This window comes from Zalophus californianus, chromosome 13, assembly GCF_009762305.2.
Source record: "Zalophus californianus isolate mZalCal1 chromosome 13, mZalCal1.pri.v2, whole genome shotgun sequence".
NCBI classification, from domain to species: domain Eukaryota; kingdom Metazoa; phylum Chordata; class Mammalia; order Carnivora; family Otariidae; genus Zalophus; species Zalophus californianus.
Window position 1 is genome coordinate 22,502,962 of NC_045607.1, and position 17,328 is coordinate 22,520,289.

At 40.3% G+C, this 17,328-nt stretch overlaps 1 protein-coding gene across 13 annotated transcripts in view; it reads left to right on the top strand.

Annotated features, from left to right (window-relative positions):
• Window positions 1–17,328, top strand: part of LPAR1 (lysophosphatidic acid receptor 1) — a 147,201-nt gene that overhangs the window by 86,454 nt on the left and 43,419 nt on the right. For all 13 annotated transcript variants that reach the window (XM_027616689.2, XM_027616699.2, XM_027616690.2 and 10 more), the window contains one exon: window positions 1,492–2,239. In XM_027616689.2, the coding sequence (XP_027472490.1) occupies window positions 1,492–2,239 (748 nt within the window). The remainder of the gene's footprint in view (window positions 1–1,491; window positions 2,240–17,328) is intronic.

The window sequence follows — 17,328 nt, forward strand, 5'->3', positions numbered from 1 at the left end:
GAGGCCATTAGGGATGAGGTCAAGAAACTGAGAGGCAAGAAAATTAGATGAAATAGCCAGAGGACTGGAAAGATTTGTCATGGGAGATGACAAATCAGGTTCTCAGACCTCCAATGAATGAGACTTTTTGGAAAGTATATGAGATTACCAAAATGTGTAAGACAAGGTTTTCACTCTTTTCTTGGGCCATGATCTTAAGAAACAGCTGATAAATAATGATATACATGGTAAGTGTAATGATAGAAACATGATCTAAAAGCTCTTAAAGTCTAAATGAAGAGAGACTAAATGTCTGGACAAGTCAGAAGACTAACCATTTAATAAGCATTTCACACTCTTTAGGAATGTTCAGTGTTTGGTAAACATGCACAACCTATGGATATTCAGTAGAACATTGGATCAAAAATAGTGGTTAAAACGGTCATGTTTGTTAAGTCATTGGTTAAACATACAGGATAAAAGGAAAAAGGGCGTGAGCTGTCTTTAAATAATTTCTGATTCTAGGAGTCTCAGACAAACTCAAGGCTTCGGGAAAATGATTTATTCTATTTGATGTGTAATTTTCTCATTTCTCCTTTATGTTACTGTTTATTTTCTAATTTTATTTTAATAGTTTTATTGACTACCTATATTCTGTTATAAACTTGCTCAGTCCCTTTTGGATTCAAGTGAGAATAATTAATAAATGAGTATTCTAATTGATGCTGAAAAATAAGAAAACACGTAATAAAACATGATCACTTCACATTTTGGAGAAACTTGAAGTGCACTTCACTTTTTGTAGAGCAGCACCAAAGTGTCAACTGCTCTTTGGAGGTTACATTAGGTGACCTATTTCTTATGTCCTCCAAAGAGGAAAAAAGTTCTCTAACGTCATAGATTGGTCGACAAATGCTATTCTGGGGATAAGGAGTCGTGGGGGTAGACAGTGCTGACCACAGGAATGTCGAACAGCAAATACTGGCTTTGGGCAAAGCAGCTTTGATGCATAGTGACCTCTTTGAAATGGTGGTCCTTGTGGGGACTGCATTACAAAGTGTCACAGATCGAGCATACTATGTGAGAACAGAAATGCAGAATAATGGAGCAGTAATACCTTATCTATAAACCAACTGTGTTTACAGATTCCCTTAATAACAGGTCAAAATAGGTTTCATCATGGTAAATATTCCAGTTGCAATTCTCTGCACAATTTTTCATCTGTCTCATGTATTTTAGGCAAGATTTCTGGGCCATGTGGCTTTTCTAGTAGACTTCATTGACCTGCACCAAGCACAGACCTTGTCATTTATTTAACTACAACTGTCTTTAATCTTGAGGACAGTAAGACACTGAAAAGCCTTGGGGTTTCAACATAATAGAATGTTATGCAGGATCAGATTTTCAGATTCTTTGCGCGCGCGTGCGCGCCACATTTACCATACTATAAGTCTTTAAATTTGGATCTGTGGTTTCTTCTTTCTTTTTCATCTTTCTTCCTTTCTCTTTTAGTTCACAGCCATGAATGAACCACAGTGCTTCTACAATGAGTCCATTGCCTTCTTTTATAACCGGAGTGGAAAGTATCTTGCCACAGAATGGAACACAGTCAGCAAGCTGGTGATGGGACTTGGAATCACTGTCTGTATCTTCATCATGTTGGCCAACCTACTGGTCATGGTAGCAATCTATGTCAACCGCCGCTTCCATTTTCCTATTTATTACTTAATGGCTAATCTGGCTGCTGCAGACTTCTTTGCTGGGTTGGCTTATTTCTACCTAATGTTCAACACAGGACCCAACACTCGGAGACTGACTGTCAGCACGTGGCTGCTCCGCCAGGGCCTCATTGACACCAGCCTGACGGCGTCTGTGGCCAACTTATTGGCTATTGCAATCGAGAGGCACATTACGGTTTTCCGCATGCAGCTCCACACACGGATGAGCAACCGGCGGGTGGTGGTGGTGATTGTGGTCATCTGGACTATGGCCATTGTCATGGGTGCTATACCCAGTGTGGGCTGGAACTGTATCTGTGATATCGAAAATTGTTCCAACATGGCACCCCTCTACAGTGACTCTTACTTAGTCTTCTGGGCTATTTTCAACTTGGTGACCTTTGTTGTCATGGTGGTTCTCTATGCTCATATCTTTGGCTATGTTCGCCAGAGGACTATGAGAATGTCTCGGCATAGTTCTGGACCCCGGAGGAATCGGGATACCATGATGAGTCTTCTGAAGACTGTGGTCATTGTGCTTGGTAAGTTTTGTCTTGACTTTTAACTTACTTTATGGATTATCAGTGGCTTAATATAAAACCATATTAACTTATGATAGTGGTAGACGAACATACAGGAATTACAAGGGGGATGAGGCACTTTACAACAAATGTCTGGGATGAAGTCAGCATATAAGTCTTTCTACAATTGCAGAATTGGTTTTGGGGAAATGTCTCAGTGATGTGCTATAAATAGTATGTGAAAAAGGTCATTAATGAGTTTAGCTATCAAGTATTGAAAATACCGGCTTTCAAAGGGTTTCCTTACAGCCCAAATTGTGTTACCTTTGCCTTGTGGTCTCTTTATTACAGATTTTCAGATAGTAAGAGCTTTTATATAATATGAATAAGCTTTCATATATAGTTTTTATGAGACTCTTTCTAAATAAGTTATCTTTCACATTCTGTAGTCGTAACTATAAACGTGCTAAAGTTTTGTATAGATTTGCTGCACAAAATAACATTCTGTGGCCATCTTTATGGAAATTTATGTTTTCATCAATTTTCTGTTTTTGGTGGTGGAAATTCATATTTCAAGGTGAAGAGCAAGATTTTATTTTCTATACACTCAGATAACTTCTGCCTTTCACTGTTGTTTTTCTTAGATGTAAACTCATGGTAAGGATCAGGGGAATATATTTATTCATTTATGTACTCAGAAAATAGTTCTGAGCACCTAATACGTTCCAGACCCTGTGCTGACTCCTGGCCATGTACCCAAAAAGAGGACAAACACAGAACATTTCTTTTTGAGCTTAGAGTACCTGTTTTAAAAGTTCACCCAGTGAGGGATGCCTGGGTGGAACAGTAGGTTAAGCGTCCTGACTGTTGGTTTCAGTTTGGGTCGTCATTTTGGGGTGGTGAGATCGAGCCCTGTGTTGGGCTGCATGCTCAGTGTGTTGTCTGCCTGGGACTCTCTCTCCCTCTTCCCCCTTTCCCCCTGTTCTCGCTCTTTTTCTCTCAAATAATAAATCTTTAAAAAAAATAAAAAATAAAAGTTCACCCAGTGAGAATTTGTTTAAATAATTACCCTATTGAATTACATTTTCTCCATAGGCTACATTCAGATTAATGTTTGATCACAATTTAAAAATATTTTTAAAAATCTTTAGCATTTCATCTTTTCCCCTGGAAATTCACTGGAAAGCTCCTATAATGCTCATTGCATCAGTTTGTAGAGCAGTGTTGAATGAACGTAACCTGGATTGTGTGGCTCCTTGGAAAGTCTGGGACTTGTATTAATTTGAGCCACTGGAAAGAGAGCCCTAATTATGGCTAACTAACCTAACATTCTGGTTGATGCATTAGTCCCATCCATTTTTGGTTAGGGTGAATGCATCCAGGAGATCATAGCTGAGTATCCTGCTTGTGACCCTCTGGTAGACCTCTAAGAATAAAAACAAAACCTTGAAATTGCTGACACAACAGAAGCCCTGTCTTAGTTTACCATGATTGTTATTTTTATATGAAATTAAGTAACACAAGATATTTTACTTCTGCATTGACTCAAATAGTTTTTTATTTACTGATATTCTGAATGTTGGTTGAAACTTTTCATATGGGTGTACTTTTTCTAATACTATCTCAAGTACTGGTTATAGTTCACAGAAATACCAGTAAACAATGACTGCTGAACTTGAACTATGAACCTGCCAAGTTGTTTTAATTTTGCCCTTTATATAATGCCTATCACCTTCTGGTATGTAGTAAGCTTTAAATGATTTATATAAAGTTAACTTTTGTGCCTCATTGGATTGTTTTATAGGTTAAATGAGAATTATTTTGAGGGTTTATGGGGCAACAGTTTTGGTGTAGATCTGCCCCTAAGTGCCCCTCCCACGCCACCATGCCAACCCCAAACATGAAAATAAGAGAAATAATGTTGCCCTCTGAGGTTTAAACTAGTAGCCTCTATAAAGACTGAATATTGGTAACTATCTCTGGAATAAATAACATGATTTCTATAGGGGTGTGATGGAAGAAATTTTAGAACATGGAAAACTCCAATCAGGGTGATAGATGAAGAAATTTGGTGAAGCAAGATGTGTATGTGATTGTAATACGGGAAGGAGAAATTAAATGGACTGCAGCCTTTTTGAGAAAAGCAACAAGAATGGGAGAATGGGTGGAGTGAGGGAATGGGTGGTTGGAAAGCTTAAAATAGGGAATTCACAATCCTCAACAGTCGGATGTTTGTCAAGGTGATGCCTGATACCATTCATACAGTGTATTCCTCTGCTTGAATCCTGTGTAGTCATAATGGTTGCATGGAGGACATGGCTTGGTCTTATGGAAACAAATCTAGTCTACTCGTAGCTGTTTCCACTGTAAATTCACTTACTGACCATCAGGTCTTGTGGGTGCACATTTGGTTTTTTATATCTGCCTTTTCTGCCAGATTGCCAGCTCTGTGATGGCCAGTAGGGATTGTAATGACGTGTTGTCCATTTTGTCCACATTACTTGTCATAGTATCTGGCACAGAGTAGATGCTTATTAAGTAACTGTTGAATGAATAAGCGTGGTGCAAAACCAAGTCATTGAGCCTTCGAAGCTGAGGAAAAGAGAGAGCCACGGTGAATTCACTAAGCTCATGCCACTGTATTCAGCCGTAGAGCAGAAGCCAGACCTAGCTACACTCCTATCATGTTTGGGGCCTTCCAGACAAATACAATAGCTTGGGAAGTGACTCAGTAGTAAGTTTATTTTACCTTCATTTCTTGTGGGGATGATTAAAGTTTAATTTTGTTAGAAACCATCAGTGTCCATTTTACCGTGTACTCTGGGTTTCAGACCTGTTCAGTTTCCATGATCAAAAAAAGATGTGTTGGTCAACAAGTCAAACTCCTATGAGTGAACGTGAAGTAAAGACATCTTTGAGGGCGCCTGGGTGGCTCAGATGGTTAAGCGTCTGCCTTCAGCTCAGGTCATGATCCCAGGGTCCTGGGATCGAGTCCCGTATTGGGCTCCCTGCTCCTTGGGAGCCTGCTTCTCCCTCTGCCCCTCTCTCTCTCTCTCTCTCTCTCTCTCTCTCTGTCTCTCATGAATAAATAAATAAAATCTTAAAAAAGAAATTGTGTTGCTTTCTAAAAAAAAAAAGACATCTTTGAGATGTATCATGGTAATACCAGTAGCAATTTTTCAGAACTAGGTTGCATATAAGCTGCTTTTGAGTACTGAATCTTAATATTTTTATTTGTCAAATACTTAAGCACCATTAATCTTGTGCCTAACCCTACCCTACCTGAGAAATTAGTATTAGTAAAAAACAAGCCCCCCAAACAGCCCTACAGAGTCTAGGTACCATTATCTATTTGTTATCTTCACTCTCCAGAGGTGAAACCTGAGGTCTGGAGAGATTAGGTAACTTGCTGAGGGTCACGCTGCTAGTTAAGCACAGGCTAGAATACATTTCAGGCACTCTGGTTCCAGTCTTTTTTTTTTTTTTTTAACCTCCCTGCAATCCTGCCTCTATAATGAAAACAACTACTAGCACATGGCTGTATTTTGTTACAAAGTTCCAACAGCTCTGTGCTACTTAATTGAAACATTGTGATCCCATTAGTTGCCTCCCTGCCTGTGCCTTGTTTCCTGTGATGAAGAAATCTCGAAGGGAACATTCCTTTCCTCCTCTTTCTTCTGCTAGAGATGCTCACGACGGTCATTTTGGTCATTTTGTTAGTCCCTTTCTGGTGCTTGGTGTTGGAGCACCGGGAACCGACTGCTTCTGATTGAGGGAGTGTTTTGCTCAAGGTGTAGTTCACTTGAGGGTTCACAGTCCCTGCAAGAAGTCGTGTGAGCCTTCCCCAGGCTTGAATTCTCCCTACTTGGCATTTTACCAAGAATTCCTTTTGCGTGTGTTCCATAGTTGAATCAGAGTGGCAGTCAAGAAGTTCTTCCTTATTTGACCACAGTCTATCTTGAGTTTTAAGTCCTTGCCTTTCATGCTGTATTCCTCATGTTGACCCTTGTGTTGGGGATAATTAGAAAAGCAAAGAACTAGGATTTGGAAGGAGAATAATATTTACTGTTGTGGAGGTCTTGGCATCTTAGTCCCGGGAGAGAGTAAGGGACATAAAGCAAAATCCAGGTGGGGCTTATCTCTTTGGGGAGCAAGGAGGAGTCATGGTTTTTTCTAGTTTGACCTGCTCTGGCTGGAAATGATCCACTGAAGCCAAATTACTACTTACTACCTGTGTACTCTGTGCCAGGATCAATACCTGGCACCACTCTTCATGCACCATTTATAATCCTACACCAAGGAAAGTTGCATTTCCCCTGTTTTATACTGAGGGAACTGAGTTAAGTTGGGGCAAGGAGCTTGTTCAAGATCACATATTTTGTCAGTGGCAGAAGTGGAATTGAGCTGTTAGGTGGTCATAGACCATGACCCACCATCACAGGACACTGGCTCTCCGCACACCATACAAGAAACTTACTGGTGGTAATAATAGTGGTGGTGACCAGCTGAGTTGAATGAAGCCAATTGTTTTGTGTTCACTCCAATGAAAGATAATTTAGCCAGTATCCTGTTAGCAAATCTTTATGTACTTCTCTATTTAATTCAACAAACATGTTGAGTGCTGATGATTGTGCTAAGGGATAAAAAGACGAAGAAGGTGACCTCCATTTTACAGAGCTTAGGGTGCAGTAGAGGAGATAAAGAGCTACGGAAGCTGTTGGGGCCACGTGGTAGTAGAGGTATGGGCAGAGTGATCCCAGGTGGAGAGAAGGGAGGCCTCCCAGAGAAGGCATTATAGAGCGGAGGTCTTGATGCCTGTGGAGGACTTGGCCATTCTGTAGGATGCAGGCGGAGAAGCTAAGCAATGGCAGGAGCAGTATTCCTCACCTCCGGGGAACTAAAGTAGTCAGGTGTCACTAGCATATGGTGGGGGTGCTGGAGAGCTTTGACTGGAGAGTCAAAGCCTTTATAACATACCAAGGCATTTAGGCTTCTGTCTGTAGGTGATCAAAGGTGGTGAGGGCTTCTCCAAGATAACACCAGTTCCTTACAGGGGCTACCATATAATTTGTCATCCAAACAGAGATGCTTTGGGTAGTGAAAACAGGCAGTAATTGGTTGGAATGCAGGAGCAACAGGTGTAAACCAAGTCTGCGCAATGCAGGATGTGTGGTCACTCTACTAGGTTCTGCTTTTTGTTTGTTTATATTCTTTCCACATTTTCTTTTGGCTTTTTAAATGTAGATTTCAACACTGGATTTGATCCGTTATATAGATGGTGAAGAACTTCTGTTTTTTGTTTTAAAGCAAGGCTCTATCCAGATTTAGAATTTTAGAGCTGAAAGAGTCCTTGTAAATTACAAATAGAACAAAACAAATTACACCATCCAACTCCCTAATTTTACCAAAAAAAAGAGACTGAAGCTCCCAAGCTAGTTGAGAAATTTAGATCTGAGTTCTCTCGTGGCCCAAGCCAAGATCCAGGTTTGACTGGATCTTGACTGACTGACTGATTGACTTCTAGAAAGGTTCTGTTCACTACCTATGTCTCCATGTTGTTCAGTCCCGTCCACAGTTTCCACATTTTCTTCCTTGTGAACATCAACATGTATTTATGGGGCTAGCCAGCCAGGATAGGAGTAAACATTGTGGCTGTAAAGGTACCTGGCACCCAGAGAAAGGGTCACCTTGAATTTGGCCTCATTATAACTGCCTAGTAATCTCCGTAATGAAACTTTGACAAAAGTCCTTAGAAATTGAATTACTTGCATAGTATGTAGTTTTTACACATATTAGCATCCTGTCAGCTTTCTTAATAACAGCAGTTGTATTAATTTCTCATTTATCTTAGTTTTTTATCAAGTTTGTTTTACCCACGGGGTGTGTGTGTGTGTGTGTGTGTGTGTGTGTGTGTGTGTGTGTGTGTGTTTTCTCAGTTAATATTCATCAAGGTAGATGACTCTGGGATCTCTCGCGACTCTGCCATTAACCATCTGGGTGATTCTGGGCAAGTCACTTTCTCTGTGCATTAATTTCTCTGTACTTTCATCTGTAGGAGGAAGTTGGCTAATTTGATTTCCAAGATTACAGTTCTGCTTATTACTCTGTCAACAAAACGATAAGGACACAACTATCATGGATCAATCACGTAGAATTCTCTAGTAGAAAACACAGAAATAGAAATGGAATAGTAGCAGGGGATTATGATATTTATCCGTATCACCTTCTTATTTATTTATGTATGTATGTATTTGACAGAGAGAGACACAGCGAGAGAGGGAACACAAGCAGGGGGAGTGGGGGAGGGAGAAGCAGGCTTCCCGCCGAGCAGGGAGCCCGATGCGATGCGGGGCTCGATCCCAGGACCCTGGGATCATGACCTGAGCCGAAGGCAGGCACTTAACGACTGAGCCACCTAGGCGCCCCTCCATATCACCTTCTTTAATAATTAGCTTTCAATCTCTATTCCCCATTAAAGGGAGTGGCACATTTATAGAGGATAATCTCAAATGAATTGTTTTGCTTTACTCTCCCATAGAGAGCTCTGTGACGGGAAGAGAAGGCTTCCCAGTCGGTCCCGTCACTAGAGGAAAGGAGTGGATACAAGAGGCTCTTATTCCCTGGCCACTGGTGACCAGCTACACATCCTGTTGCTCTGCAGAAGAACCAGAGCCACCCCAAGTCTCCTGAGGTCCCTGTGGCATCCCTGTTAAGACCTCTTTGAGGTGGAACCTAAGAGAATATTCATGAGAGCCCCGATTGTCTGGCCAGCCTCGAGCCTGGCTTGGCACCCTGGGTGTGGTCAGGAGAGACACCCCACAAAAGCCCCACAGTGCTGCCCAGACCCCAAGTCCTCGGCCCTGGTCAAAAGCGAAAACAACTTTCAAATACCAGTTCTTTATACCCTTTTGTTGCCCAGCTCCATTCAAATATTTTTACTCAGAAGAAACTTTTGAACAGAAACAAAAAACAAAAATACCACATTAACCTAACAGTTTCTTTTGAGGTGTGGACAGAGTAGCCAGAACATGAAGCTCTTTCTTATTTTAGGTCTGATTCAGACTTTGTATTCCTGGAGGCTCCTGTCCCCATATGAATGCTGCACAGACATTTTCCTTATCATTAAAGGTCCTAAAGGATGCAAAGATTCCTGGACTGGTGTGTGGTGACCCCTGGGAATCCACTGTTGCTGAGGGCCTGAGAGCTTAGGTTTGGAATAAGATAGGCCAGAGTTGAGAATTCAAGTTCTGACTTACTTGTTTTGTAACCATGAGTGGGTGATTTAATCTCTCTGAGCCTCAGTTTCAGAATTAATAGAAGAAGGATAGTAGGACCTTTCTCAAGTGATTAGGAGCGCTTGATGAACTGACTCACGGGGGTCTGGCTAATATAAAACACTGATTGGTAGCAAATATCCTCATCACTATTAGGTCTTGTCGGCATGTGCACCCTCCCCTTTTCTCTCCTCCTGCCGTACCCGCAGACCAGCAGATGTACGACAATGGATTTGGTGGTTGAGATAGTGCTTCCTTTTTATGACATGGTATAGAAGTCCTACTGTGTTTCAGCAGCTCTTCGCTGCTGGACCAATAATAGGCTGGACTTTTTATTCTACCTGGCCGTTGCTTTTTCGAAGATATATCTGTACTGCAGAGGTGTCTGCATCTTCGTGAACCTCAGCTTTATGTATTCAAAGTCCTGTTAGCATCATAAGTAATGACAGTTTTGACCTGGTAACTCTCTGAAGATTAAATGGCATTAACCATTAAAATGAATTTTGAAAAAAAAAAAAAGAATTTTGAAATGGAACAGGCCACTCTGCCAATATCCATTAGAAGGGGTCATCAGGGGGCACCTGGATGGCTCAGTCATTAAGCGTCTGCCTTTGGCTCAGGTCATGATCCCAGGGTTCTGGGATCGAGCCCCGCATTGGGCTCCCTGCTCTGCGGGAAGCCTGCTTCTCCCTCTCCCACTCCCCCTGCTGGTGTTCCCTCTCTCGCTCTCTGTCAAATAAATAAAATCTTTAAAAAAAAGGGGGGGGTCATCAGGGGGCGCCTGGGTGGCACAGTTGGTTAAGCATCCGACTCTTGGTGTCAGCTCAGGTTGTGATCTCAAGAGTGGTGAGATCGAGCCCCACGTCGGGCTCTGTGCTCAGTGCGGAGTCCGCTTAACACTCTCTCTCCCTCTGCCTCTGACCCTCCGCTACCCCTGCACCTCTCCCCATTGCCCTGCTTGTGCATGCGCTCTCTGTCTCTCAAATAAATAAATCTTAAAAAAAAAAAAAGGGTCTTCAGTTCCTTCAAATGGATGTGCTGTGCTTAGGGCACAGCTGAGAGCCCAGCCACCATTTAGGGCACCATTCTGTTTGCTTTTGACCTACAGTGAGGGACCATGTTTGGCATAAATGGAAGAATAGCCAGAGGTTGGGGTCATGACACCTTATTGCTGTTTCCTGTTCAGGCCCAGCTTTACAGTGTATCCAGCTAGGATTACTTTATTTGGGGCCTCATCAGTGTTCACCTGGAGAGAAAAGGATAAAAGATATTTAACTCGTAATCTCTCACTGCTACTTCATCAGTCTCCTTGGAGTATCATTATGGACATCCCATGATGGCGGGGCTTTATCTTATTTTCCAGCACCTAGAACAGGGCCTAGCAGTTAGCCAACTCTAGATATTTGTTGAATAAATCAGTGAAATGTACCTTTTATTCTGGATAGAATTTTATAGGCTCCCTAGTAACAATAGAAATATACCTGTATAGCTTGAAATTCAGTGCAGTGTATTAATGAGCCTCATTCAAAGGGGTGTTTGTTATAAGGTAGTTATAATAAGGCAGTTCCACATCCTGCCTGTCAAGGACATTTTTTTAGGCTGGGTTCCAGTGTGAGCTAGTTAATAATAGTTTATTTTGTCAACGGACATGTATTGAATGTCTAATAGGCCCTCTGTTAAGGAGGAGAGATGCAAAGATCAGTGAAAATATGGGCCCTGTTCTCAAGGAGCTCTCATTTTAGTAGATCAGGATAGATAATTTAAGTAAATGCAATATAGTATGGTAAATAAAATATGCAAGGTGCTGTGGGAATGCTGTCTTCCCATTGGGCAGTGTCAGGAAAGACTTCATGATGGTGATTAGGAGTTACGTCTTAGATGATAGAGTTTGCCATGTGAACCCTGGCAGAGAAATAATTTCAGTAAGATATTCTTGGTACTCTGAGTTGAATTAAATATTCAGTCACCTCCTTATATTACAGTTAATGTCACTTAGATAAGACAATAACTCCTGTTAGGCTTGCAAATCTGGGGGCGGGAGGGAAAGCTTGTATAATTTTAAGACAATATCGTGCGTATCATTTTTTTGCCTACGTTTTTGCACTGGTATAATACATTTTTTTTTAATTGGCCATAGTAAGCAGTGTCACATGAAATTGTAAAGTAAATGAGTTTGGTTACAGGAAAGGGATGAATTTCTACATGAGCAAATTATCCTGTGGGAAGTAAGATGGGCTCTGTAGTGACATGTATGTTTCAGGACCTGAAAGATTGTTGCCAGGAAATAGCGACACCTACACTTACAATAAACACACATACATGCATGGGAATAGCCAGATTTAGCAAATAAAAGTAATGTTTATGGGATGTGCTAACAAAAGTACTCATTGTTTATCTGAAAGTCATATGTAACTGGGCATGATACATTTTATCTGGCAACCCCAATACATAGCGGTGGGTGGGAACGAAAGCATTTTAGATGGCAGTCAACTCTCTCTGCGGAGATTTTTCTCTGTCTTACAGGTTTCCATATTATCCTGAGATTGATTTAAGTACATGAAGGGTTTCGCTTATTTAATACTTCTGATTTTTATTTTGAGTTGTCTAGAAATAAAGGGACATACCTGGTTTATAGAATCTTCTGTCTGTGTCTCAGAAGCTATGTAGGCTTATGAGCATACTGTATACCACATACATCCAGTTCAAAACAGAATTATTCTCCCCTTTTACACACTCTTTGTCAAGCTCTTTGAAAAAAAGTATTTTAATGAAGTTTGTTTCTCCATAGAAACAAAGGATTTTTTTTTCTTGTGTTTGTACCTTTGATATTTTTTTTCCTTTGAGGTCTAAATTACAGCCTTATGCCTCTGAGAAGCTACTTCTTATTCATGTATTTTAGTGCAGATGATAGTGTCTAGACTGAGTGTGGTCATGGCTTTACTTAAACCCTGGCAGGTCTCCTCCACTAATAGAGGAGTTATTGTGATGATCCAAAGCAAATAAGTTCTAATAGGGTGACACAGCAATCACAGGGTCTTTTTTGAAGAAGTGGGATTTAATCTGGCATCGGGAGACTGGAAATTCATGGCTTCACCTATTTATCCTGTCCAAGCAGACCTTTGCTGACAAAAAACACTGCATTTTAAGCAGGGTTTTCCATGAGTTCATTCTAAATGGGTATTTCTGCACTTCAAAAAGCTTCTCTTCATGCGACCGGGCATGAATTCATCTGCTCGAGTTATTTTCCTTTCTTTTAGGAGAGGGAAGATACACTTAGGAGTCCAGCCTTCCAGGACCTGCCCAGGAAACTGATGAAGTGAAAAGTTGACAAGCTTTTGCTGCAGCCAGCAAGTGATTCACCATGTTACATTGTAGGGATTTGCTTTGCTAACCTTGCTGAGCACGTGGTACCCTGGAATGCTCCTTTGTATATTGCCCCAGCCCCAAAGGAAAAGCCACGCTATAAATTGAGGAGCTGGAATTAGTGAGTTTCAGAACAAAAACAGGAGTCTGTATTTGGACATTCTACAAAGAACATATGTAATGATCAAATACACAAAAGTTGTAGAGATGAGAAGTGCCAGCTTTATTTAATTTGGCAAATTCTAATGTCTTGGTCAGAGGTGGGGGGCAAGTGAAGATGTTTTCATAAAAATAAATTATTTCCAAGGTACCATGCACGTACTCTAGCATATTCACAAGTACCAATACGTAACAACGTGTTATTTAAAATGCGAGAGAATTCTGTGGAAACGAAATGTGAGTAGTAAGTCTAAGATAACAAGACTGCTATAATTCTGTAATGGACTTTTTTTTTAAATTATTTGAGAGAGAGAGAGCACGAGCAGGGTGAGTGGCAGAGGGAGAAACAGACTCCCTGCTGAGCAGGGAGCCCGACGTGGGGCTCAATCCCGGAACTCCGGGATCCTGATCAGAGCCAAAGGCAGATGCTTAACCGACTGAGCCACCCAGGTGCCCCTGTAATTGAATTTCTTAACATTGTAGTTCAATCTGATTGGGTTCTATTACTTTTAAGGCTAATGCCTTATGTAAATGTAAAAGACATTAGAAAAAAAAAGACATTAGAAGCAAGAGCAGAAAAAATTAGAAACTGAATTAGAAAATACATTCATTTATATATTTATCTGTCTGTAATCCATTACATAGTAAGTGATCTAACTATTACAGTATTATACATGTCCCGTGTGTTGCCCCTCAGCAGTCAGACTTAGAGCTTTAATAATAGTGTTGTAGGTAGCTTTATTACTCTGTAACTTATTAAGGTTATGGAATACTTTGACCCATTGTTTTGTGTAGATCTCAAGGACATTTTTGTACTGTCTTTTTACATATACATATTGATATCAGAGTAACATTTTTGTTGAGAAGGTATTTTCTGAAGTGTATATAACTAGTCTATTTTAATTCAACAATTTAATATATAGCACAATTAAAGCATTTCTAGTTTGCTACTTTTTTCAGATTTAAAAATCTGAAATTTTTAAGAGAATCACGTTTTTGTATAAATTGTAAAATGACTTAATTTATCAGGTTTTTATTTTTTTTAACATATCAGATTGTAACAAAATGTCCACCATTGTGAGTTTTCATTTTTCCTCCCACATTGACTTTTCCTTGGCCTTATTTTATAGCTAAATTTTATAAAAAATACTTGATTTGGAGGGAGTTAATTAGTAACAAGTGTTATTAGAGTTTGGCGGTTAATTTTATTTTTAATTAAGTTTTTCTACCAATTTTAACTTTTCCTGAGTCAATATTTATGGTTTTCTTTTTTTTTTTTTAACTTATGCATTATTTGTTTCAAAGGTACAGGTCTGTGATTCAGCAGTCTTACACAATTCACAGTGCTCACCATAGCACATACCCTCCCCAATGTCTATCACCCAGAAATAATAATGGTTAACATTTGAGGGCTTACTAGATCAAGACTCATTAAATCCTATTACTTTGCCCCAAATATATATAATATAAAAATTTCAAGCAAGACTCTTAATCTCTCTGAATTTCACTTCCCTCATCTGGCACATGTGAATAATACATTTTTGTGAAGATCATATATGATAGTGATTGTGAAAGCTCTTTTTATAGGAAGTGTCACATAAATGTAAGTTATGAATGTTTTTGCAGCTGCAGCTTATAAAGCAGTGACCCCCAAAAAAGTTCGGAATGCTAAGCAAGAAATGTGATGTAGTGTGGTTGCAAATGCATTAACTATGTTCTCACTTCCAGTTTGCCACTTATTTTGGGCAATCCACTTGTGATTGTCTTCATCTGGACCGTGGAGGGCTTCACTCTGTTGATGTCTCTGCAGGTGTGGCTCAAGGACCACCAGCATGTGAATCACCTGGGCTGCTTGTTTGAACAGGCTGGTGGCTGGGCCCTAGCCCAGACCTGCTGAAGCAGGATCTCTGTGGTTGCATCCGGTCATCCATAGTTGAGTCACATAGGCCTGGCGTTAAACCTGACTTTGCTCACTTCTAAAATCAATTTTTCACCTTTCCTACTAAAAGAGACACATTATGGGTACCACTTACACGGTGAGTTAGGGCTGGCGATTGCCCCCACACTTGTGTGTTTGTAGACTCGCTTTGCAAGCGGTAGAATGAGGAGAGAAAGGGAATGGAGGTTGGAGTTAGGGAGAAAATGGTATTAGTAAGATAAGATGCTTGGCTCTTGAAAAGCTTACTATAAAGAAGATTGATATTTTTTGCACTAAATAGGCTTTACTCTCAACATAGTTGAAATATCCACGCTAATTGTTAGCACCCAAGGAAAATTTGTCACCTTTGATTTAATGACTGAAAATGCAGCGGACTTACTATAAAGGTCCCTTGAGAAATCATGGCAGGTCTAAGATTTTTTTCAGGTAGGCATGTAATTTTCTGTTCCAAGGAGAACATTTTTATCCCCCTCCCCCCCCCCCCCGCAAGAGAGGAGATAAGGCAACCATGTTCTTTTTGGGGGGGTTAACCTGATGCAGTTGTGTGTCTGCATGGAGACCTTTACAGAGAAGGACAGATTGATCATTTAGTTGTTCACAGGTTAAAGAATATTCTGTCTCTGCTACTCCTTCATTTTCTTCCGGAGGCAGCCTGGCATAAAGAGCATGGGATTAGGATGGATATGTCCATGGGTTAAAAATCCCAGTTCAGCTGACATATCAGCTTTGACCCTGGGCAATATTTTTGACCTTTCAGAGCTGCTTTTCCCTACTGGGGGGAGAACATTACTTATCACTCTCTCCTCAAATGGGAAGGTTATTTTGAGAATTAAATGACGTATGTTAAGCGCTTACAATCTTGTCTGGCACCTGTTCAAGTGAATATGCTTCCCTGTTATTCTGCATTCATGAAAGTTCCACCTGCAACGGGCTGTGATTAATCTTTTGAACTGTTTTCCCAGCATGGTCATTTCTTGGAGCCATTTAGCCTCTTTTATAGGCCTATATTATCACTGGTGGCATTTTCTCCCTGTCTGCCCATAGAAATGGAGCTGAGAGCCCTATATGGGGATTCAACCCATTAGTTTGTCCATTCATCTATCCGTGTAGATCTAGAATGTACATCTATCCATGTGGATCTACATCTATTTGTCCATGTACATGTATCCATGTAGAATCTTAGAAACTTGGTGTGGAATGAGACTTAACAAGGATCATGGGATTTATACCCTCTTACAAAGCCAGAAGAACACGTGGTCTTTCAGCCTCTGCTAAAACACCTTGGATTCATGGGGCACTCTTGTCTCTCTGGAGACCAGACTATCCTCAGATATAGGTGGACTATTACAGAAATTTAGCCACAGTCTGGGATGGAACTGTTTTCTTGGGTACCACTCACTGGATCTAGTTACTGCCCCTTAGTGCCATTAAGAACACTGCAGTATTTACAAACTAATTCAGTTCACGTGACCTGTATTGCCTTTTGTGTGTTGAAATAACTAATAACCAAATGTATAATCCCTAATCATTTACCAATATGACCCAACTACAAGGCAGGATGGGAGTAAAGTTGATGACAGATACAGGTATGAAGCAAACATGGCCCTGCCATCCTAAAGCCCAGTCTGGTAGGAAAAATTCCATGTGTATATAGATGATTATTGTAAAAGGAAGGAAGTGACAAAAATACCAAAAAAAAAAAGAAGTATAAAGCTATCTAAAAATGGAGAGAAGGGAGAGAATCCTGTGACTATAATCAGGAGAGCTTTATGTAAATGAGGTTTTGAGTGTTACAGTGTAGGTGATGATGGAGGAATGGGGTATTGTTGGACTGCATTTACCTCTTTTAGATACTGAACCCCTTTTTAATATTTAGGACTTTTTTCTTGATTACCAAGGTAACACATATTTGTCAAGAGGGAAAGAAGGGAAGATGAAGAAAATTAAAAAATTAGGACACCTGGGTGGCTCAGTCATTAAGCGTCTACCTTTGGCTCAGGTCATGATCCCAGGATCCTGGGATCCAGCCCCGCATCGGGCTCCCTGCTCCGCGGGGAGCCTGCTGCTCCCTCTCCCACTCCCCCTGCTTGTGTTCCCTCTCTCGCTGTGTCTCTCTCTGTCAAATAAATAAAATCTTTAAAAAATAAAAAAAATAAGAAAATTTAGAATTCTAAACATTTTAGAGAAAAAGCAAAATATTAAAATGAATGCAGTTTCTTTCCAGTCCTTTATTTTAATGAATACTTTTCAGTTGAGATTATACAGTACAGTTTTGTTGCACAATTTAAAAAAATATCCCGTGCTTGTTAATGCCATTAAGTAATCTTTAAAAACATGAGTTTTCTTTTTATTATTGAAGTATAATTAACATACAG